Below are 24,671 nucleotides of genomic sequence, written 5' to 3' on the forward strand. Positions count from 1 at the left end.
TCAGCACAAGTTACTTCCATGACAAGATAATCTCCAGCCAAACAAGGATTTTCACAACAGAGAAGAAGGCAGCCTAGACCTGTACAGTGATCTCTTCTAATTTTTTTTTTTCCTGGTCAATTTACCAAGCTAACTAAAGAAGTCGATATTAATTTCCCTTTATTAAGAGTGCAATCATTCCACTCCAGGGCAGGGCTGCTGTTCAGAGGGACCTGGACAAGCCAAGAGGATGGGGCTGACAGGAATCTCATGGAAGTCAAGGAAAACACCACGTTTTATATCTGGGATGGGTAAAGAATGCATTGGGATGCATGGGCTGCCTGCCTGGGGCAGAGAGGTAGTGCCCAAAGACAGAAGAAGCAATGGCCATGAATTAAAACACAAGAAGTTTCACTTCAACACGAGGAAAAAATTCTTTATGTTCAGGTTGACGTAGCACTGGAAGAGGCAGCCTAGGGAGGTCATGGAGTGTTCCCGTGTGAAGAGATTCCAAACCCACCTGGGCATGTTCCTGTTCCTTCTCTGGGTGACCCTGCCTTGGCTGGGCCTTGGACTGAGGTCTGCTCCAGCCCGAACTATTCTGGGATTCTGCGACTCCGTGACAGCCCCTCGGAACGGGGAACACTCGCTTTGACGCGATCCCGCAGAGCCGGCGCCTCACAGCACCCCAGGGCAGCCATGACCGCTTTTAAACCAGCTCCCGCAACGCGGCGCCGCGGGCGCGCCCAATTGCAAGGTCAGGAAACCTCGCCGAGCGCACCGCAAGCTGCGGCCGGAGCAGGAGCCCACAGGCTGCGGCCGGAGCAGGATCTCACAGGTTCGGCCGGAGCAGGAGCCCACAGGCTGCGGCCGGAGCAGGAGCCCACGGGCGCGGCCGGAGCAGGAGCCCACGGGCGCGGCCGGAGCAGGAGCCCACGGGCGCGGCCGGAGCAGATGCCCACGGGCCCGGCCGAAGCAGGAGCCCACGGGCGCGGCCGGAGCAGGAGCCCACAGGCTGCGGCCGGAGCAGGAGCCCACAGGCTGCGGCCGGAGCAGGAGCCCACGGGCGCGGCCGGAGCAGGAGCCCACGGGCCCGGCCGGAGCAGGAGCCCACGGGCGCGGCCGGAGCAGATACCCACGGGCCCGGCCGGAGCAGGAGCCCACGGGCCCGGCCGGAGCAGGAGCCCACGGGCGCGGCCGGAGCAGATGCCCACGGGCCCGGCCGAAGCAGGGGCCCACAGGCTGCGGCCGGAGCAGGGGCCCACAGGCTGCGGCCGGAGCAGGGGCCCACAGGTTGCGGCCGGAGCAGGAGCCCACGGGCCCGGCCGGAGCAGGGGCCCCCGGGCCCGGCCGGAGCAGGTGCCCACAGGCTGCGACCAGAGCAGGGGCCCACAGGTCCCGTCGGAGCAGACCCGGCTTTGGGGCGCCCGCAGCCCGGGCCCGGCCGTGAGGGGCGGGCGGGGCGGGGCGGGGCGGGGCGGGAGGAGCCGCCCCTGCCCGGCGCAGGCGCCGCCCCCGCGGCGGCCGCTCGTGCCCCGACTTCCTGAGGGCGGGCGGGCCGAACATGGCGCCGGGCCGCTGGCGCCGGGGGCGGCGGCTCCTCGGCGCTCTGCTCCTCATAGCGCTGCTGGGTCCGGCCGCCTGCTTCTCTTCCTCGTTCTACAGCCCCGGCGAGCCGCGGAGCAGCGTGCGTGTGCTGTGCGGCTCCAACTGGAGCCTGGTGTTGCAGGGCCAGTGGATGTTGGAGTTGTGAGTAGCGGCCGCTTTCCCGCCCGCCTCGCAGGCAGCGTGACCGGGGGGGCGAGGGGGGTTCCCTGCGAGGAGTTCCCTGCGAGGGGCGGGCATGGCCGCTGACCCCGGCCCCGCTGTGGGGAGAGAGGGCCGGGCCGGCCTTCCCGCCTTGCGGAGGGGCCGCGCAGCTTGCCCGGCCCGGCGGCGGCTGCCCGAGGACGGCGTGAGGCGGCGCCCGCGGTCCCCGCCGCCCGCCTTCGGCCGCGGGCACGGCCGGACAGAGGGGACTGCCCCGCGGGGTCCCGTCCTGTGTGGGCGCAGGGAGCCCAAGGTTAAACCGGGCACTTCAGACAGAGGGGAATGAGCGGTACGGAGTGAAGGATAGGGAGGTGTAGGAGCGAACCCCAGAGCAGGCCGCCAAGTTGATTAGAGCTTCTCTGAGGAAAGGTTGAGAGAATTGAGGGTTGTTCACCCTGGAAAAGAGAAGGCTTTGGATAACCTCACTGGGCCTTTCGCCTGAAGGAAATTTACAGGGAAGACGGAGAAAGACTATTTACAAGAGCATTTCATGACAGACCGAGGGGGTGTGCCTTCCAACTGACAGATAATTGGGTAAAATTGCATGTTGGGGAGGAAATTCTTTGCTGTGGGCATGGTGCGGCCTGGCACAGGTTGCCCAGAGAAGCTATGGATGCCCCATCTCTGGATGTGTTCGAGGCCAGGTTGGACGGGGCTTGGAGCAACTAGAGAAAGGTGTCCCTGCCCATGGCATGGGGTTGGATCATCTGGATCATCTTCCAGATCCCCTTCCAGCCCAGACCATTCAGTGAATCTGTGAAGCAGCTGTTCCTAGTGTTCTCATGTGAGTGTAACCCAAGGTTGACTGGGTCACTGTGGGAATAGTGTCCAGCACTGCTCCTCGCCCTGCTCCCCCACGGGGGGCTGGTTCTGTATGAGCTCCAGGAGGGCTGAATGAGGTGGGGAATATTTAGCAGGAGTAGGCTTCCAAAGCAGTATTACATAATATCTCAGCCTCGACTGAGCTCAGAGTTCTCATTCAAGGGAGAAGCATCAGATTTCATTAACTTCTGACTGACTGCACTGTAGTGGTGGCTTTGCTTGTGACATGACACACTACTTGAAATGCATGTGACTCTATTTTTGGTGGAGCCTCGCTCACCTGCTTGTATTTAGAAGCAGGGGGGGAAGGAGTTTGAGGGTTTTCTTAAGACAGCAGTGAATAAAAAAATAGTTTAAGTAGGCAGTACAGTCACGTGGTACCTGTGGGCCGTGCAGCTATAAAATAGGATTTTAGGGTGGCATGTGTGCTACTCCCTGCGAGTGCTTGAGTTTAAAACAGTTTGAACATCTGAACTCGTAAAGTTTTGGGTTGCTCTTCGATTTGAATTATCTCCAGTCTCTCAGCAAGATGGACTATCACCTTTCTTAGGGCTTTAGTGCTCAGGATCCTACTGTACCCTGGTGTTAATCAGTGAATAGGTGGTAACAATCTTGAAACAGCTGATAGTCACCCAGGCATGCCAGCTGTTGTGGTTGAGGATTTAGAATGGATTTTGTGTCTCTCTTCATTTATTGTGATCTAAAAAGTGGAGGAAAAAATAAATTTGTTTTCTCCCACTCCAAGGTTATGTTTTAAACTGAAGTCTTTTTCACTTGGGACATCTTAGTCCAATGTGGAAGCAATTGTATGATAGCTACTGTATGATTCATATACAGGTTGGTGAGTTTTAAGGAGGAAGATTATTTATGGTGACTCAAAGTTTTTTATTTCTGAAAGAAAATATTTCAATAACTAGTGGAGTGGTGCGTGCCTCTGAAGAAGGAAAAAAAGAGAGGAACTGGCTGAAATCAGAAGTGGTTGAGGTAGCAAACAATTAAAACCTTTGAAAGCCTTTACTGCAATTGAAAAATTGGTCTTTGAGTGAGAGGTTGCTGGCAATAGCGATGGTGGCAGAATTAGCTGCAGTGTTGGCTGGGCATAGTGAATGTTTCTGCGTTGCTTAAATCAGCCTCTAATTAATTTTATGTGGTGTTTGATGTGTGAAAGATCCTTGGGTCTCCACGCTCTTTCCTGTGGTTCATTACTGGTGCTTTCTGCTTTTCTCCTGAGGAGGAACCTTTGTCTTTAATGAGGATGCAAACTCAGTGCTGCTGGTGTGGAATTAGTGAGAGTTTGAGCTCTAGGGTAGATTTTTTTAATGTTTCCGGGTGGAAGCCGGTCCAGGTTTTTTCCCCCTATCCTATTGCCGGGTGAAATCCGACCCAGGTTTTCTCCTATCCCTGCTCCCGGCTCTCATCGTCAAAACATCTGTAAGAGAAGGGAGAAAATAGTTTTATTTTTGGGAGTGAAGCTGGGGCAGGCAGCATCTTGCAGCCGCTGAGTTTTTCCACGGGCAGCAGCTGCGTCCCTCTTGCCTAAATATTCCTGGTTGGGCTTGTGGCAGAAACTCCGTGTGAGAATTCTCGGCCCAAGTGGCTTCAGTCGGGAGAACAGCAAAAGCAGGGTGATGTGATTCTTGCAGCAGTTTCCATTCTGATGGATTTTGGCTCCTGCTGCTTTTTATCTGGTGTAGAGTTAGTGGTCCAGACAGGAGTCCTGCAAATCAGTCCATGGATTCCTTCCGTGCTGTCTCAGCCTGGTTGGCAGGAGTGCAGTAATGTTCATTAAAACCTCATTTGTTTGAGAACCTCCTGTTTATTGATAAGACTTGTTTTCCCAGCAGTACTTTTTGTAATGCAAATGTTACTATAGCATCTTCATGGGGAAAAAAAAGAAAAATCATCAGCCGCTCTTTTGAAGCCTCCTGTCCTGGTAGGAACAGGTACAGCTGCTGTTTAATGTCAGTTTTGCTGTTTTGGAAAGTGAAAAATCACCGTGCAATTCCACTTTCTCGTTGTTCCCAGGTGTGCAAATAGAGAAACATAGGTTTGAAATTACTTGTGTGTGGCGTCTGTAGCAGAAATAGGGTTTTGCATCCTCCATCCCTTCTAGCTGAGGTGTGTGTACTTGGCTGGCTTTTTGTGAATATTTGGTTATTCATAGCTGGAAGACTTGCAGGCCCTGGAAGCACTGCTGCATTTTATTGATAAAAACGTTTTGGAGAAGGTTCTGTATCTGCCAGACATTGCACTGTTTTTTTGGATGTTGTTACTATCACAGCACACAGGTCCAGGCTGGAGTGTTGCGAGTGTGATGCTGGAACAAGCTGTGTTAAAAAGTTTCCCTATTTCCTTATCTCTAGTCTGTAGCTGTGAGATAATGATTCATTAATTGGAGGAGTTTTCTTTTTGTCTTTAATATTGTGTCTGTTTGGAACACAGAAAACTTAATTTCTGGTCTGCTTACTTAAAAGCGCCTTTTGCATTTGTAAACAAAACTTGTTCCAGGCTTGATTTATCTTAATTTAACATCCTCTTCTTTTTGAAGTAAATTAAAACAAGCAAACAAAAAAGCCCAACTCATCAATGAACTTGTTGTCTTCGTGCCTCTGGTTACAAAAGAAACTCTTTATGCTTTTGGTGCGTCTGCAGTACTTTCTGTGCTTGTTCCCATGTAAGGTGTTAAATGTTTTGGTTCTCCTTTGCTTCAGCACAGACTCATTGCTGTATGTTCCTGAAAAAGAATGTCTTTCATTGTCCCTTTTAATTCTACCCAGGTGAAAATCAGGAGACCAGTTAACACTCATGTTTCCAAGGCTTATTATACTTGCAGTGTAGGCCCATACTTTTTATTTTTTCATTGTCATTTATCATTAAACGTTGCCCTGCTATCTCCTTGGCCAGCTGATGGCAAGAGTCCAGCCCTCCCACCAGCACCTTTTGTCTGTAGCTTCAAGGGAGTGTGCTAAAAATGAAACTGAATGTTTTGGCTTTTCGATGGTTTAATTGGTTTTAATCAGTTGGTTTGAAATGCTTTGTGTAAATAAAATCCCAAAGGATGTGCTAAACTATTTAACAATTACTGTAAGGTTAAGAATTCAACAAGACTGAGAATTTTCTGTCACTTAAAGGTGTCTAGTCTCTTACTTCTTGTTAGTGTCCAGGCTTTTCTTTGTCTTATTCTTAAAAATACCCAACAACCCCAAACCCAGTAAATACTAAAATGCAGAGGAAATGAAAATCAAGTTATCGAAACTCTGTTTTGGTTTTGAAGCCTCTGCAGCTCTGCTGGCTGGGTCCAGAGGAAGTGGCCAAACGTTTTATTTAATAACTGACACACAGCTGAGTGCTGTGCAGGGCATTGGCTGCACAGCAGAACAAAAACTGCAAAAATATGATGCTGAAATACCCTTTGTAGAAGAAACAAAACTGAACAGGTGCTGAAGGGGACATAAAATTATGTAGAATGATGGAATTTAATCTGCTGAAGCTCTAGAATAATTAATATAATTTTTCATTGATTGATTTGCTTTCTATTTTAAAAATAATTTCTCCTTAAAAAGAATAGGGCTTGTCTGTTTTGGAGGGGTTGCAGGAAGCTCCTTGTCAGCTTCCAGGGCTTGTGTTGTAGGGTCAATGACAGGGACCAACTTCTGTATCTTTGGCTGCCACCTGCTCACTTGAGAAGTCATTAAAACCACACAGTTGGTCTGGAGCTTTTCTTTTGTTGGCATTACAAAGCTGCCTATCCTGCCTCAAGACCTGGCTGTATTCAGAAACCGTCTTTTTTTTTTTTTTTTTTTTTTTTTTTTTTTTTACTTTCATTTTGTATGCTTGTGAGATCTGTAGCAGTAAGGCAAAACTATTGAAAAGAATAAAAACAAGGATTTCATTCTGATCCTATTTTTACCATTCTATTGGATACTGTCCCAACATTTTCACTCTCATTTTAATAGCATTTCTAATATGAGCTCCATCAAGTAGCTTGGTTTACGCAAGTTTTGCTGTTTGCTCTTCAGCAAATCCTCTCATGCCTCTATCCATGAGCTGGTTTTACTTTTTCCTAGGTTCTTGCAACTTGGTGAAATTGCCGTTAGAACGAAGTGTGGAATGGTACTCAAGGTTACATCGGTTCACTGATACTGTTGGTAATGGCAGTGAAAAGGCAGATAACAAGAGTCACTTAAATGTGCTTGAAAAGGAGTGAAATGGTGAATTCAGCAGCCAGGCAGGTACAAGAAGAGAGATAAGTGGGTTGAAGCTGGAAACTGTGTATCAGTACATCTTAGCGAAGTCCTTCTGTGTTTACTGATCTACTGGGGGTGATAGGGCTGGATGGCACCTTTGTTGAAACTGGTTTTAACTTGAGTGAGTTGGGGTTTTTTTGGTGTGGTGTTTTTTTTTTTTTTTTTTTTTTTTTTTTTGTATTGTATTGCCTCAGTGAAGTTGTTGGTATTTGAAAGCCAAAGCTTATTCTTTTATGCTTTAGATCAGAGATAAATAGAAGTAAAAAGCAAAGTCTTTGTCTGAGAGCTTCAAACTTTGCTTTTCAATTGCTTTCATTATGCCTTCTGCAAAAAGCTTTAGGTATTGTAATGGAGTAGGAGCAGGAGAAAACACCTGGATACTTGGAAGTAGTGATTTTAGTCCACTGAGGTCAGTCGTTGTTGCAGTGATAGATACTTGCAGCCTTCTTTATGGAGAGCTGGTCGTGTGTGAGAGCATTTCAGCTGTAAAACTGCTATGGGAGAGGTCTGGCAGCATCAGGAATGAGGTGTGTATTGAGGAATACACAAATTGTACAAATTGTGCCATACCTGCTTGCAGTGAATAGTTTGGCAGTGTCACTGGTAGCTCTGATGGAGATCAGCAAATTGCCTTTTAATGTGTAACAGGCTACTGGAAGCTTTCTTTCCTTAACAGAGTGCCTAAGTCTTGCCTTAAATTCCAGCAGAGTTTGATCTGTGGCTTGGAAAGGCCTGCTTTCTTGGCACACCCGTTTGCACTGCACCCTGTGCCCTACAAGTTAATAGAGCCACCCCCTTGTGCACAGGGAGGAGAAATGTGAGTGACAGCCCTAAATTTCGTGGTGCTGACCAAGTGCTAATTGTCTCCTGGCCTGTCTGGAGTATGGCAGAAGAAATTTGGTTGCATCTGCTTTTGCCAGGGACCTGCTCTTGCATGTTGTCGCTTGAAAAGTAACAAAAATTGGTTCCAAACAGACACAAGGGTCTGTTTACCTGCTCCTAAGATGATTTTTTTTTTTTCTATGAATTTAAGAATGGTAGTTGTGCCAGAACTTCTGTGGAAATATGAATCAGCCACAGTTCTAAAGGAGTCATTAGAAGACCCTGTTGAAATCAAGTACTTCCTCAGTCCTTCAGGGTGCAGAAAGTTTTTTGAAACTTTTGATAAAGATGTCCTTAGTGTAAATTATTTTGCTCTTCAGTAACTTACCTCCCCTTGCACTTACTCTTTCAGTGTTATAAGACTGAGAAAGAGGCACAATAAGGCTTTGGTAATGCAATTTTTTTTTTGATTTCCAGGAGGCAGTCATGAATTCCTTGATGCCTCAAATGCTGCACAACAAATGCAGATATGAAAGCTTCAGGAAAGTGAGGGTGTTGAGGTAAACAGCAGTGGTAACTTGCAGAAATCTGAGGCCTATTGCAAGTTCTCTCTTGAACATGTGGGGACAGGCTGTTTCCTGGCTGGCAAGAATTGGGTGTGTAATTTCAGGAATGTAAAGCAAATATTTTAATCCTGATTGTTGGTGCAAATGTTCGGCTGGAGTGGCTGCATCTTGTAGCATTATCTGGAATTATTGCCATCCCATGTCCTATACTGATACTAAAAATTGGACAGCCAACAACCACAGCTTTCTGTGAAGTTCACTGTTTTGTCCTGTCACTGCTAAACTGTGACATGAATACATTTTCATGCTGCTTTGAAAGAAAGGAAATATTTTCAGCCATATACATGTTAGTTGTGCATTGTATATTCCACTTCACTCAGGAGAAATGCTCATGCATGTCAGATGCAAATATAAATTTTGATGGGGTCAAAATTTTTATTCCAAAATCAGATTAAGCAGGATAAAGGATGTATTAATTTTGAAAATCTCATGGTGTGAATTTGAGATGTCTAGGGAAGCTGGATTCAGAAAACAGTCAAACTTCTCTTTCATTTTGGATCAACACCAGCTGCATTATCTGATGGATGTTTGCAGTTTCTTATTTATCAGTCAAGCTTCCATAATAAAATAATCCTGTTTGTAAAGTACAGTATCTGTCAGACTGTTATTAAAAGCTCTCTCTGGGCCACCAGCACAATGGAGAACATCTCTGCATGTGAGACTTGTTTCCAGCATCTTTTGGAGAGATACTGAGGGGCTGTCTCTTGACAGGATAAGGTTTATGTCCCTTTTTCAGGTGCTTTCACACAGAAAGATGTTGACTTAAGACAAGATATGGGCTTTCACAGAATCACGGATTTGTAGTACAGTTAAATACAACAAGTATTTTTAATTTGTGTCCTTTTAACTGCCAAGTGACAACATTCCCTTTTTTTAAATGCAGGAGTTGAAAAACTACCACAAAGAACTCAGAGTAAATTCTGCCTCTTCTGTGAGAAATGACCTGTTTTACATTAAGCCTTAGTCATATGAGACATCTGGGGGTGGCTGAGGCTATCTCTCTGCAGCCTGTACAGAAATAAGCTTTCCTGCTGACAGCCAGAGAACAGGGATGGCTGGTCCCGAGTCAGGCAGCGGTGGTGGCAGACAAACCGAAGGAGCAGAGAACCTTGTGAAGGTTCCCAACGATGGTTTTGTGCTAGGGATCCTGGACTCTGCCCAGGAGGGAATGTGTTTGTATGGTTTGCCGTGGGTGGGGGGCGTGGTGGCATTTGCGGAGCACTGTGACCAGGAGAGTGTCCCTAGACTCACTGCTTTTGCTGCCAGAAACCTCCATCCCCTGCCAGGGAAATCAGATTAAACCCCATGAAGGTCTCTCCTCATTAGGAAAAGGCTGAGTCTGTGCATGGGTGATTGCCCCAGCTCAGTCTGTGCCTCCCAGTGCTGGTTCCCTTGGTGTGTCTGACAGAGCAGGGCAGGCTGCACAAGTTCCATGCAGACTTGGCCAACCAAGTTAGGCTAAAATACAAAAAGGTGGCAAAAGGAATTTTATCATCAGTGTTATCTGATATTACCCTTTATGTTAGCTGTTCTGTTTCCAGTTTGATATTACCAGTAGGTGCAAAATTGGTTTAATTATTCTGATTGAGAGTGTAAAAAATTCAGCTCTTGAAATGTGCACTCCTATTTTTCTGAAATTAATCCTGGGTGAAAACAAGACAATAAATATGAGCAGTAGGAATCTGATGTGTGCTCTTTTTAAGTCTCTAATAACTGCTATCAAAAGGGCATGTTGTGATCTATGGAGTAGTGAGTTAAGGCAAATGCAATTTCGGGAAGTTCTGAGGTGTGGGAAATGAATACAAAATGTTGTGATGGAGGATACTGCTTCAGAGGACAGCCTGGCTTCAATAACTCAGGTAGCTGCCATGGAAATGTATTTCATTTCTTATGTAAATAGAGTAAATCACAAGTGGTGAGGAGTTTGGATATGAATTTCTCCAATCCGTGCTTTGTTTTGTTTTAGTAACATGGGAAGGAACATCGGGATTGATAAAGGAATCTTGATTGTCTTATTCAGTAGAATTGATTAAGAAAAACTGTAGGTTTTTTTCCCCTTTGTGATTGATGTGTTTGTGTTTTCTCTGTATAATAAATCAATTTGAATGTCTTTAAGTGTAAGAATATTAAAACATTTACCCTGCCTTCCCCCTTTAGTTATGCTCCTTGGTGTCCAGCCTGCCAGCAGATTGAGGCGACCTGGGAGAACTTTGCCAAGGAGAGTGAACGGCTCGGCATCACTGTTGGAAAAGTGGATGTCACTCAGGAACCAGGTACAGCCTCAAACAGAGTGTTTCAATAACAGCAATTATTCAATACAAGTACCATTTACTATTCACTTACGCTTCAATGTCAGAATAATGTTATCCACAGTTTGTTTCTCCATACAGTTCATATTTCTGAACTGAAGTTTATAAACTCAATTTGAAGGATTAAAGAATTGGGGGGGTGATCTGGCTTAATACTGACTTAAAAGAGGCTTATTCTCTATTTTAATCTTCTTCACTGGAAGCTGTTGCCTGTCTCATTCCTCCAACCTGTCTGCAGAAGATTCCAGCTCTGTAGCCTTCCATTAGGAGAATTTCAGGGTGTGGTAGAGCGAGCCTTCTTTAATTAAAGTTCCTAAGTGTTTCCAGCATGGTGCTGGTTTATTGACTGGTTTAATTGTGGCAGTGCTTTATATTACAGATGTTATTGCTGTTTCCTGTTGATGCACATAGCAAATATGTTTATAAAAACACTTTCCTAGCCATTCACAGAAGCACGAGTGCAATGTAATTTATTCCTATGGGTGACTCCCTTCAAAGTTTTGAATGTGTCTTTGTACAGGCAGTATTAGTGCTGTATAAGCCTCTGCATCTCTTGGGAATGCTTCATGCTTGTTGGGGCTTTGAGGGGATAAAAAATTTTGTCAGCAGTATCAAAAGACTGAAAAATGAGCTGTTAGGAAAAAAAAAGGCCAAACTTTACTGATTTTTCTTTGTTTTTGCTTTATAAAGTGTGTGAAAAATGTGTTTATTAGTTGAAGACATGCTGAACAGATTTACTATATCAAAACTCTCGCCTCAGAATTGGTAATCGAAGCTGACAAGAAAATGCCAGCTATTCTAGACCTTGTGTAGGTTCATGTCTTGTTAAAAGTTCACAAGTACACAAAAAATCTGGTATCCAAAACCTGCACATGCTAATCATTATATAGTGTAATAAACAGATGAGTTTTAATACTACCTTTTTAAAATAGAGGTAAACTTAATACTTGAATTTCTAATGCTGCTGAGAGTCCTGACCCCTAAGCATGGGTTACTTTGGAGTCAAAGGCCTGACCAAATGATGAATTCGCACCAAAGCTCAAGTAATAAACCTACAACATCCAGTTCAGCACTGGAAGCTGCAGGCACTTCTAAAACTAAGGAATGCTCAAACTGGAAAACAAACATTTATTACGTATTTGACCTTTGGTGCTGATGTAATTTGCCAGAGATGAGTTTCTATGGAGCTCTCCAAAGTGACTGAGGTATTTTTACTGTGGGCTTTGCATCAGCCTTTCAGTTGTTGTGTTCAAGTGCTCTGTCTCCTTTCTTGCTTGCACAATGGTACTTTAATTAGTCTTAGTTATGTAACCCCTTCATTGAATTGAAAGTAGTCAAAATGTGTTAAATTAGGGGAAAACCACGAGATGAGTGCAGAGTTACATAAAATTGCACTTCCCAAGCCGGCAGGAGAAAGTGGCCATTCATGGTGCTTAATTGCAGGAGATGCCTGAAGAATAAATCCACCCGAGTCTTAATGGCTTCACAGCACATTTCAGTCCCTTATGTTCTAGCCTTAAAGTGCTTCCTCCTCTTGCCTCATCTCCTCCATTGAAACATTCAGTGTGGAACAAGCAAATAGTGGAGATGCTTCTGGACCCTTAAGTTCTGCATATTTGTGGTGCCTTTTTTAACCTCCCAATCACAACATTTACCTGTGAATTAGAAGACCTCTTGGGTCTTCTGTGTCTTCTTTGAGTAGTTGTTGGCAGAGAACAGCTGGAGATTTAGATGGCATCTCTATTCTCTGTACATTTTCAGGGGTGTGCACACGCAAGGGGTTTTTTTTTATTATTAACCCATAAAAGGGTTTTTAAATTTTTGATGAACTGTTGATTTCATAGTGGATGTCAGTTTCTGATTTGCAGGCAGAGACCGATGCTTAACTGTAGCCAGTTCAAGATTGTATTAAACAGGCGCCAAAACTTAAATTTTGTAGCTGACTCGCATCTGGTTTTACCAATCTAGGGAGGTGCCTTAGATAAGCCGCAAACCTCCACCTAAAACATTGGGGATGCTTGGATGCATTTAATAACTTTTAGGTTTCAGAATTGCTTCTGAGGTGTTCACTCTAGGACAGGCCACAGGTAAGAGGTTTGAGCTGTTTTATTTCCTTTGCCTGAGTGAGATTTGTAAGAACTTCAGAGAGCCTTCCAGTGTTTCCATGACTTTCTCTGTTCTTAAGCTAATTATATTCTTTGTGACTCTCCACCCAGTTTTCCTTGTGCAGCTGCGCTGTCTGCTTTATTAATTCTGCTGTTACACTTGTGGGTTTGTTTGCTTTCTATCTCCCTGTGCTGACATAACTTTTAGCTGTTTCAGAAAGTTTTTCATCACCCTGCCTCTTGTAGCAATAAAGGCAGGGAGCTGAAAAGTTGAAGTAAAGCAGCTTTTCCTTCTGGAACTTTAAAGATGATTTGCTTTAAATGTCTTCAAACAAAATACCAAACAACAACAACAACAACAAAAACAACCATAACCCTTTTTTGCCTATTCCATACAGGAATTCAAATTGAGGAAAACATTACCACTGAAACTTCTAAAAATTCTTGGCTTATTTCAGTATGGCTCATCTTTGTCTCTAAAGGCAGAAACCCTCTTGCTACAATACTTTTCCATGGCTAATCCTGTTGCCTAGAGCTATTTACTTTATTGAAGGCTGAATAAAGCCTTCATTTCCCTGGAGATTTTCACAGAATTATATAAAAGACAAAGTTAAATAACCATACTCTTTACACTGGTTCCTTTATATGAATTGCAGTTGCTGGGTATAGGAATTCAGTCCTTTCTAATGGACTCAGAGTGCATCTAACGCTGTTTTGGCCTGCTCCAAAACTTCAGCTGGGTGCAAATACTGAGGAGACAAATCCATTGATGAGGAAAATTACCTCTCAGTAAACATTCTTCAAGCTAAACATTTTTCCTTAATTTATAACCAATATTTAGTATCTGTTACTGTTTGTAGCATAACTGAAGACAAACTGTTAACCTGTATTTGCAAAACAATGGTGAAAGCTGTGCAGCCTGCTCTAAAATACAGATATGTAGGTATTTATAGATAAGTCAGAATGCTGAGAAATTTCAGTGTTACTGAACTGTTTGTGTTGTTTTCTTCCTTTTCTAGGCTTGAGTGGTCGTTTCTTTGTCACAACACTTCCTACAATTTACCAGTAAGTGTGTCATACTGGAAACTGCAGCTGTTGACTCCTACTTGTCACTTGACTTAATCTATAACTGAAAAGTAGGGGGAAATGAAGGAATTGTGACTTTTGATTTCAGCTCAGGTTGTTGTAGTTCTGATTGGATGATGAAATCCTTACCTGAGCCTTTTCTGTAGTTTAGGTGACTTTACTAAGTTTCTCTGTTAACCATACTATTAAAAATGGATCAGAGATGATATTTGCTGTATCTGTTTTCCAATAAGGTGTTGTCATCCTTAAAATACTGAGCCCTTCATTAAGTCAGAGTATTAAGAATCGTGCAGATATACAAACAAATACATATACTTTTAATTCTGAGTTGTATTTAGAAATGCTTTGGTTGCTAACCTCATGTGCTTCATGTATTTGCTGTAATGCCAGTGAATATTTAGGAAAAAGAGGAGCTTTATAAATGGCAAAACCCCACGCTGTTTAAAACCTGAGGTTTTCCATCATGGGTGACAGTTCCCAGACACTCAGCTCTGAGCAAGTGAAGTCTGTGATGTGGGGAGGGGTTTGGTTGGGTTTTTACCCCAGACTCTGGGGGCTGTCTGTGCTGATGGGGCTTTGTTTTGCAGTGCCAATGACGGAGTGTTCCGCAGATACCGCGGCTCCCGGACCTTGGAAGATCTTCAGGGCTACATCTTAGAGAGGAAATGGGAAGCTGTGGAGCCTGTAGCAGGATGGAAGTCTCCATCTTCTATAATGTAACACTTGGGTTTTGTTAACTAGAACAATGTTTTATATCTCATTATTCATTAGAGGTCCTGCATTGGCAGTTTAGAGACAAAAGGCCTTTATTCCTTAGACTTGCAGGCTTTGCAGAAGCATCCAGTATTGACAGCCTGATTCCCAGCTTCTCACCTGTAAAGGCAGCTTATTTTCTGTATTTGCTTTTGTTTGTGCCTGCTAGGGCTTGTTTATGTCATCTTTGAGAAGAGATTAAGAGGAAAAAATACAGCCACTGAGCATTATGTAAAGTGGCATTTCCAATATCTGCTGAGTCCTGGAATCAAGTGTGTGTTTATGTAGATTATTACTTCATGACTTCTGGCTACTGGGCAGCCTTAAACTTTAAGGATTTCTTGTTTATTTCTTTATAGGAGAGACTTTTATCTCCCTTTGGAATAGCAAACAGTGTTGTGCTTACAGAATATGTAAGAATTTGTTTTTAGAGAGAGGGATTTTCTTAGAAATACTGCAGAAAGCTTGCATGACCCAAAGATGTGGGTGTCCTGCAGTTCATTCTTGCTGAAGCTATTATGTATAAATTCACATCAGAGATCCAGAGAAGATCCTTATTTTTCATGTGAGAAGGAAGAAGAGCTGTAGGATATTTAGGAATGGGGACAGGAACTACAGGGCTGCTGTAAGCCTGTACTTCCATTTCCTTGTTTTTCAGGATGCATGGCATGGCAGGGCTGTTTCACTTCTCAGGATGGATCAGGGTAAGTAACTGTAAAGTGTCTCCATGCTCCCTTTTTATGCTTAGATTGATCATATGTTTACAAGTCAACACATAATATTTTTATTTTCCTTTTATGAGAGTTGCATCATGTATTGCATAGTAGAAGGGAGGGCAAGGAGTTTTTTAGTAATAATCTGCATCTACGGTTCAAACTGGCAACACCACTTGTATAGGAACATTATATACTTTGATAATAGAGTAATTATCAGAAGTAAAGGAGAAATGAATGCTTAGCTACACTGAGGTGTGTTTTAAAATATCGAAGCATATTTTACTTGAAAATATTTCAAGATGCTTTCATTTGGAAACTATCCAAGTTTTTCCCTGGCATCCAAATGCTGAGGATTTTCAGACCTTTTGTGTAACAGTGTGTCGTTTTCCGAGTGCAGCTACCACCTTTCTATACCCCAGTCAGCCCCTCCACAGAGAAACTGCTTGAGAAGAATTCAGGCAGCAATTCAAGCTCACACAACCACACACATTACAAGGCTATCTCAGCAGAGAGGCAGAAGGCTCCCAACCCCAGATCAGTTCCCGGCAAGTGTTTATTCCAGTGAGCTGAAGGTGAATCCAAAGCCAAAGAGGGAGCTCGTGTGGTTTCTCTCAGTTATATGGTGTCTTAGATTTGTGGATGGTGCAAGGGGCCATAGGGAAGAGAGGAACTGGACACCAGGCCCCATAGCCAATGGGGAAAGAGGGAAAGGGGATACCAGAGAGGGGGTGATGGACCTGCAAAACCCCAAGAGAAGATTGCACAATGTTTGTGGGGAGCCATGGGGGCGAAGCCTTTTGTCTCAACTGGTAGGGGTCATCTTCACTTTTCCAGGGCAAGGCAATTGGAAATTCCTTTAGTGGCACAAGGGACTCCACGCTTTTGGATTCTGTTCAGGAAACATCCTCTTAAACCCTTCGAGAGTCAGTGAGATTGAGAGACTGTATTTGATGGCAGCAAAATGTGTTACTATTGTAACATGGGCTTCAGGAAAAAAATGGAGATGAGAGTTGGAATAAGATTGTATCCCTATCTTTTAATTCTTTCACTGGATAGTATTTACTTTTTGTAGCCTTCTCATGTTTCTCTTCCATGGTTCTGAAATGGTGTTTCTCTATAGTCTCCTTTCTGAAAGATCAACTATCCTGGGAAGAGACTTCTAATTTACATTCCACTTTGATGAATCTTTCAGGTGTACACTTCCTCACTCCTCCTGCTCTGCTGTCTTTGCTTATGCTTTAATAAATATCAAAAGATGTTCCGACACTTAAAAAGACTGTGGAATCTCCTTATTTAAACTCTTGTAAATGTTGATTGTGGTTTGTTTTTAAGAGATGTTTAATGTCATAATTGAGTTCCCACCAGCTCATCTGGCATGATGTGCTGCTTGATGCTCAACTTGCTCAGCCAGCTGAATTTGTAGGTTTGAGGAACAGACTAAAGTAAGAAAGAAATCTTAATACTGTATTTGGGTTATTATATTTAAATTTAAAAGTGAAATCATTTATTTAGTGTATGCTTAGAGTGTGTAGCCCTTTTTAAGAGCTAAAAAGCTTAAGTAAGAGCTGAATGGCTTAATTTTAGTTAATGAACAGATGCCACTTAAGGATGAAGGATGTTGTGGTACTTTCCTGCAAGCTTTGAGGCTCCTCATCCATCCATCTGCAGTAAAGGTTGTGTATGGCGTCTGTAATGCTGAGTGTCTTAGGGAGAAGGAATTGTGCATCCTCTGCTTAAAAAGCCTTTTCATGTGAACAAATTAGTAAAAAACCCCAAGATTTAGTGGTGTCAAAAGGGGAAGACTTCATAAATACTGTTAAATGAAAGGGCTTAATCAGACAGCAATTTATGTAATGGTGTTGGCAGTAGAAATCCTAAGTGGTTTTAGGCATGAAGTTATTAAGTATCTTGTTCTGTTTTCCAGCAAATTCATAACTACCTCACTGGCACTCTTGGAGTTCATGTTTGGACTTCCTATGCCATCTTCATCTTAGCTACCTTACTGATAGGCCTGCTGCTGGGTTTGGTAAGAACATTACTTTTTTTCTCAGTTAACTAGAACTCTTGCTTTGCATTATCTTGTGAAAAAAAATAATACCAACTTTGCTCATAAGATATACTTAAATATACTTAAATATATTACTAAATAATACTACTGTTTCTTCCCTGTGACATCCAGAATGTGTGAGAGTGGATTAAAGCTGTTCCAGGGAGGTTTAGACTGGACATTAGGAAGCAGAGGGTGGTTAAACACTGTAACAGAGAGGTGGTCAGTGCCCCAGGCGTGTCACTGGTTAAGAAGCATTTGGACAGTGCCCTCAATACAAATCAGGTCACCTTCTTAGGAAATCTTACCAAATTCTTATAAAATGCTTCAATTTAGATTTGTTTAGTCCATCCACTAAAAGGACTGATTCTTGTCTTGTCCTTCTCATACCTAAGACATTTCTACCTAAGAGTGGGATGTGTGTGGTCAGAGTTGATCAGTACTCCAGCTTTCTAAGAGTACAGGCATCGTGGAGAGTTTTATCAACCACAGAGGAATTGCTGTTGTGGGAGTCAGCAATTGTAAGGGATCTGCCACACTGCTACTCAAAATTCAAGGATGAAAATATTTTCTAAGGCTTTGAAGATTTGGGGGGTTAAGCTCTTTCAGATGAGTTGCCTGTTCCACAAGCGCATTCTGCAACTGCAAGGATGCTTCCAACAGTTCTGCTGGCAACTGATTGAACCTGCTGCTAAGTCACTTTCCTTGTAGGAAGTGTAAAAGCTGTTTCTGGGATGTGGATCTCTGCCCTTCAGCCCAAATATTAGTGAAATAAAGAAAAAAGTTGTCGGTGTATTTCTCAGTAGTTCTGGGAAGTGATTTCAATGCAGTTGAAATTTTAATTTAGGCAAAACCATGTTTTTATACTTGATGTGCATATAGAATTGTTATATACGAGCAAATGGTTTTGATTATTCAATTTCAGCACCTGCATTTTTCTAGATGGTAGGTTTTCACCAAATGAGAGCAAAACAAGTTGGTATAACTAGAAGCAAGTGAATATCACATTTTAAAAGAAACTTTTCTTCTTACTCCTTCGCTTAAAAAAACCCCCAAACTGAAAGAGCTGAAAAAATGTGATGTTAAACTCCCAGCTCTTTCCAAAAAGCATTTCAGTGATTGAAATATATTTCTTTGACATGGTGTCAGCTCTGTCTTTTTCTTTGCACTATTTTTAGCATGTGACAGTGAGGCACAAATGTCTTCCTTGCATTTTGAGTGTCCGTGTTCTGCGCTGGTTAAATAATGAGCACAAGGGCTGGTTAAATAATGAGCACAAGGTGGAACACACATCTCTATTGGGGAGCCAGGGATAGGAATGGAATAACATCCCAAAACACAGGAAATCTTGACCAAGATTTTTTTCATAAATTTTTGTAAAGCAAAAATTCTCAACTGTGTTCTGAGCTGTTCTTCAGCTGTGAGCAGTGTCAGTACTGAATAAATTTAGCAAAGTAGGAGGCAGAAAATGGATAGTAGAAAGCAGGGAATGCTGGTTAGTACACACTGAGGAAGCACTTTTTTCCATGGTTTTATTTAGCTCTTATCTCTAAGCAAGTTAATATAATTTCGTAAATTTTATTGTGTATATCTATCTAAAAAGAATGAGTGCAGGGGCTTTTGCAATTGCCAATAAATGCTGTTTATATTATTGCCAATAAGTACCTTTTTCCTTGCCACAGATCCTGGTTTTGATTTCAGACTGCCTCTGCCCAGCCAAGTCAAAATACAGAGCTGAAACACCTGGTAAGAACTCTTTAAGAGGGCAAGAAGCTGTGTTTGAAGTGTAAATTTGTAGGAGGAAGGGCAATACACTGTTCAGATCTTAGGTGTGAGCCAATAATCCAGGAGCCAAGTAAAATTGGTTTGTCTTTGGTCTGTAACTCGGTGGAATAAAATGAAAATCCATCTGTGCCTGATATGCAAGGAAAATAAATGATGGAGAAATCTGCTGAAGACTGAATGAAATAACTAAAAATAAGGAAAAGTTTTCAGTCACAGAACCACGGAATGGTTCAGGAAGGAAGGGACTTAAAGGATCATTTGGTTCCAATCCCAGCTGGAATAATAATCCTAATCAATTATAATGTTATCAGTATTTCCAAGTATGTCCGTGGTAATGCAACTTCACCAGGTTTTGTTGTGAGATTCAGTCTAAGTGCAGTCTCTGCTTTGTTTAGAAGAAGCAATTTCCAAGGAGAACGCGGAGAACGCGGCGCTGGAGGAGCCGGCGGAGCCTTCCGCGGACGATGCAGAAGAGGCTGCAGATGTGAAAGATCTCTCAGATGGAGAAGATGCAGCAAATTCAAGTGCTGATGAGTCTGAGGAGGATTTAGCACTTGGAAAAGAGTCAGGGGAAGAAGAAATGGAAGACTTAAGCGAGCAGCCTTTAGCTGAATCAGAGACTGAAAGCACAGTGAGGCAGCGGAAAAGTCAGGGGGCTGAGAAGGAACTATAGTTTTCCCAGTGGTGTATCTTGTGCACTTGGACCAAAGAAGTGTCAGACCCGTTCAGGGTCTGAAGCTGGAGCTTACACTTGATTTGTCATTGGTGTTTACGCAAAGCTCTGCTCTGCCAGCAGGCTCCTCCTTTTTTAAGCTTAGTACTTGCTTACTCTCTTTGATAAGCACATTTGCTGTGTGTTGTGTGACCTTAGCTGTGACAATCAAAGCCAGTGTCTTATCTGTTCCATGTCCTCTCAGAGAAATAGAGGGTGTCAGCCTCAGTTCACCAGCTCTGAAATACTCATTGTGTGTGTCCCTCTAAGGACTGACCTGGGCAAGATCAGGACTTTTTAACTCCACAGTCGCTTGGCAGGACTATGACTTTTCTGTCTGAATGTTGATTGTTCCCAAATGCCACAGAAGCACAGAGACAATTCACTAGTGAAAGGAGGCACCTTACTGGTCTTCTATCAGAAGTGTTGTGTACCATGGGTTTGTTTTTATCACTTTCAGACAAAGCACCTTGCTCTTCCATTTCTATTTGTGTTTGTTTTGGAAGTTGATCCTGGAGCTCATCCCCAGATGTGTCAGTTTTTGGTGATCTGGAGGCTGTGCAGCTTGAGTTGTTTGACCCAAGCTGGAGTAATTAAAAACCTCAGGCAGAAAGACAGTGGCAGCTAAATGTTCAAAATGTATTGGAACTTTAAAAGTTTTAAAGGAAGTTACATTGGTCGAGGGGAAATTTTGCCAAAGCGTGACTATTTTTTTTTTTTCTTTTGGTAATTTGTTCCCTTCAGGAGATTATAGCGGAAAATATTCAGTTTGGAGTCAGTAAGTTGTATTTTTCTTGCCAGTACAAGTTTGTCATGCTCAGTGCAGTCCTGCCATTTCCTACTCGGAATGCTTTTGGCAGAGCTCAAGCTGCTTTAGTGATATTAAGAGGCACTTTTGATCACTTTCCTACTTTTGGAATCATCACGTTGGGAAAAGAGAGGAGGCACAGGTGGGTAGTGGTGAGAAGCTTTGGGTTTTGCTACTTCTATCAGAATAAATGTGTGTGTGTTGAACTGTGTAAAATGAAAATGGCTGGTCAGGTAAACGGCATTAGATATGGTTAGACTTGTGTCATTAAACATATCAGTGTCCTTTGGCTTAATATATAAGTCTTTTTTGGTAAGGAATACCCTCAGTGAGATCCTGTATGTTCCTGCTTTGTTGATGTATGACCATGAGAGTAAGATGTGTCCTAATCTTGATATAATTTTAAAATATATATATATGTTGCATAAACCTTGCTAACATGCATGAATTTCATCTTGTTCTTCAAGAACAAAGAGTAGTCAGAGATAAGATCATCTCTCCATTAGAAGAGAAGTTGCAAGTGCAAAATGCAGGTTTCCTTTGAGACTGAGATTAATAGGGCCAATTTGTGTTGAAAGCTGTGTTATTGTTGTTGTTTTTTAATTCTCGTAAAGAACATATTTGCCAAGGAAGCTCAACTTTCTCATCTATGTCCTGTCACATATGTTCTCGAACTATATGGTAGAAACTTTGCATTTGTCTGTAGAGCTGCTCAAAGAAGAAAATTACACTGCATATCCTCAAATTGAAATTTCTTAAGGATTACTCCCAGTCTGGAGTTTGAGTTCCATATAGTGGACATCTCTAAATGTGCTTTCACATAGGTGAAAACATAGGTTTGATAATATCTCTACATTGCACTATGGTGAGAACAGTTTGTGGTGTTTGGGTGTTGTCCCATGTAACTGAGCAGTTGTAAAGCTGGCAGCTGCAGAACTTAGCAGTAGGTGAGGCACACAGCAGCCTTTTAAAAGCTACACTTTAATCAGCAGAAATCAAGAAAATATTGTGGCCACTACAGTGTGAAGAGAAGATCTCTGCACTTTGAAGACAAAAGGTGTTCTCACAAGAGTTGGGTTTCCCTGCGGTGTCTCTGGGTTTCACAAGCAAACAAACCCATGAATGGCACTTAGTCCTAAAAGGCCTTTTGTGAGATGCTGTGGGAGAGCTCAGAAGCCCCTTTGTGTGGTGTGTCTGAATTCCCTGCTCACATTTCCTCTGCTGGTGCACATCACAGTTGGGTTTGGATTATTTAAACCAAAGATATGAAGTGTTCTCCATCATGATAGACTGAACTGTAAGATCACTGATGAGTAGGGATTAAATAAGCAGGCAGCAGGTGACAGCAGCTTAGATCTACCTTCTGAATCTAGAAATGAGCTTGCTCAGGCTTCTGACGATTCTTGAACATAGGATGGATGTTGTTCCTGTGTTTTATGAATAAAGTAGGGAGTATTAATGCTGACTGGGTTTGACCATATTTGACATGTAATGGGATATCTTATTACAAAGATCAGTGTATTGTGACTAAGGCTTTGCTTAGAAAAGGTGGTACTGTGCAACCACTGATCTCTCCAACTTTATTTTACATTTGTAGGAAAGTTACTGTAGTGTAATACTGGAAATACTCAGTTTTGACTAATGTTTATCTGGGAAACAGCGAGCAGCAAACACTGTAAAGGCTTAATTTGTGTTTAACAGAAAAACTATTAGCTGTGCAGTAGAAGTGTCATGCTAATATACCTTCCAGGATCAGGGTTTTTTTCCACTAAAACACACTTTAATTGAATCATGTGAGTAGTGCTAATTAGACTATTACAATAATTTTAAACTTGGTGTGTTTCCAAAACGTCAGGATCAACCTTCTGTGCAATCTGGGTGTACTGTTATCTCTGTTCTGTTAGGATTAATCACGAAGAAATGGAATTTGTTCTTGCAACCTCAATATAGACAAAAGGGCCTTGGAGAAGCTGCTGCTGGCACTGTTCAAAATGATTTGATGAAGGACAGGGCCTTAAGGCTTGTGAACTAGAGCTGTGTGTCAAAATTAATTTAAGATTGTTGAGAAGCAATTTAAATATCAGTTGGGCGACATGCCACTGGAATGGGAATGCTTAACAGAAAGTCACGGAAAAAATCTGGCAGGTTCCTTCTTCAAGAGGCTGGAAATCCATCCAGCATTCCAAACCTCCTGTCCTTGGGATCTGTGTGAAACTTGTATGTGTGTCTCACTGTATCTACTGCCCCTGTATGGGTGGCACATGTTATGTGGGTTTTCTTCCTGGAGATGTTACACAGGGTTGTCTGTTACATCAAAGTGTTGCAAATTTATACTTAGGCGTATTTTTACTGAAATGCCACATAAAATTTTGTATTTATGATCTGCTTGGAGTCATTTTCATTTCCTGAGTGCAGAGTTGGCTCACCTGTCATTAAAAAAAGGGGTTGTTTGTTTTTGTTTTTTTTTTATAATGCTAATCTTCGAGTTAATCACAGAGGTTGTAACTTGTGAAGATTCCTTAAAATCTTTAAAAGAAACCTGGACATCAATGAATTGCTTCCTTTTGGAGGATTTCCCTGGAGGAACCCAGGGCTCTCAAAGGTTCAGAATGGAGCTGGGCAGAACAACATAAGCAAACCCTTGAAAGGCTTCACCTCCACATGAGGTAGTTCTTCCCCCTCCCTGAGAAATCCTAAACTCTGCCAAAGCTGTGCTGACTCCTTCTGGGATTTGAAGGCCAATGAGAAATGTACAGACATAAATAAGCCATCCTCAGGTTGTGGTTCACATTCCAGGCTGTGCTGGAGGAATAGGCTGTGGGGGCAGCTGTGCCAGAGGGAGAAGGGACTGCCAGGAACCATCCCCGCGACCTGCTTGGATGATGTGAGCAGCCGCTGGATCTGCACCTGGATTCATTCTGCTCAGGTGAGTTACCAGAGCTGCCTCTCCCTGTGAAAGGAGCAGCTACAGGGCCTGGGCCATTTGTCACTCACTTTGGTTTTCTTCTTTTCCACTGGGTTAATTTCTGAATGCAAAGTAGAATCTGGAATGGTATCAAATGAAGCCTTGTGAGCAGTTTTTGTTTGTTGTTTCATCAGCTGCTTGTTCTCTTTTGTGATGTGAGAACATGAGATTTTCTCCATGAAAACAGCACATGGAATACTACAGGCAAAATTGGAGCAGGTTTTGATCAGGTTCAAGCAATCTGACAAATCCAAGCTCTAGTTTTGTAGAGGAAATATTGAAGATACTCTCTGGTGACTGAAATAAAGTGGTAGAAAAACTTGATTTTCTCTCTGGAACTGGACCGGTAGTAAGTCCCAGCTCTGGGAATGCAGCTGCCCAATAGTGTGTGCTGTCATTCCCTTCCCTACTGGGGAGTACATTGTTTTACTCCATTGAGCACTGTGGTGATTACTTATTTTTAACCAAACATCTTTGTTCCTCTCCCATTAGAAAAACACCTGAAACTCTCTGCCTTTACTTTCACTTTATCTTTCCTGAGGAGAAAGGAAAGCTCCATATTTAAACATACGGAACAAATGGGGATGTAATTATCTTAATATTTTTCGTTTAGATTTCCATTTTATATGGAAAGGTTGTTTTTTATGGCTCAGTAGAATTACTTGGAACTTCCTGGTACTTCAGACTTTTACATCTGTTAGTCTGGATTCCAGGGGAGTGTGGGAGTGGAACCTGCACACCATGGATTTTTCTGCACAGGCTTGGCCAGTGCCTCTTGCCATTCCAAGTGTCAGTCACACATCAGGAAATTAAAAGATCACCCTTGATAAGGGCACTTTTTAGGTCTTTGCTGTTGTGGTTGCAGAGACAAAAGTAACACTCAGATCTCTGTAACTCTGCCCTGGATTGGTTTCATTGTGCTCAGAACCATCCAGCCTCTCCCAGGAGAATCAGTCCTCTGCTCAATGCTCCACTCTTCTGCCATCTCAGCAGTCTCCTGACTTCCCAGCTGAGTTCCCAAAATAGATGTCCAGGGCCTGTTCCAGCCACATGCTCACTGCTGAATGACCGAGGAACTGT

At 43.0% G+C, this 24,671-nt stretch overlaps 1 protein-coding gene across 1 annotated transcript; it reads left to right on the forward strand.

The window, feature by feature from the left end:
- Positions 1-1,496: 1,496 nt before the first annotated feature.
- On the forward strand, positions 1,497-23,007 carry TMX4 (thioredoxin related transmembrane protein 4). Its single transcript, XM_066316545.1, has 8 exons — positions 1,497-1,728; positions 10,463-10,578; positions 13,739-13,784; positions 14,393-14,521; positions 15,217-15,262; positions 17,199-17,300; positions 19,004-19,067; positions 19,502-23,007. Exons 1-8 carry the CDS (start codon positions 1,544-1,546, stop codon positions 19,777-19,779), a joined length of 966 nt encoding a protein of 321 aa, XP_066172642.1. The 5' UTR covers positions 1,497-1,543; the 3' UTR covers positions 19,780-23,007.
- Positions 23,008-24,671: the final 1,664 nt, after the last annotated feature.

The sequence above is a fragment of the Sylvia atricapilla genome, chromosome 3 (assembly GCF_009819655.1).
Source record: "Sylvia atricapilla isolate bSylAtr1 chromosome 3, bSylAtr1.pri, whole genome shotgun sequence".
Taxonomy (NCBI): Eukaryota; Metazoa; Chordata; class Aves; order Passeriformes; family Sylviidae; genus Sylvia; species Sylvia atricapilla.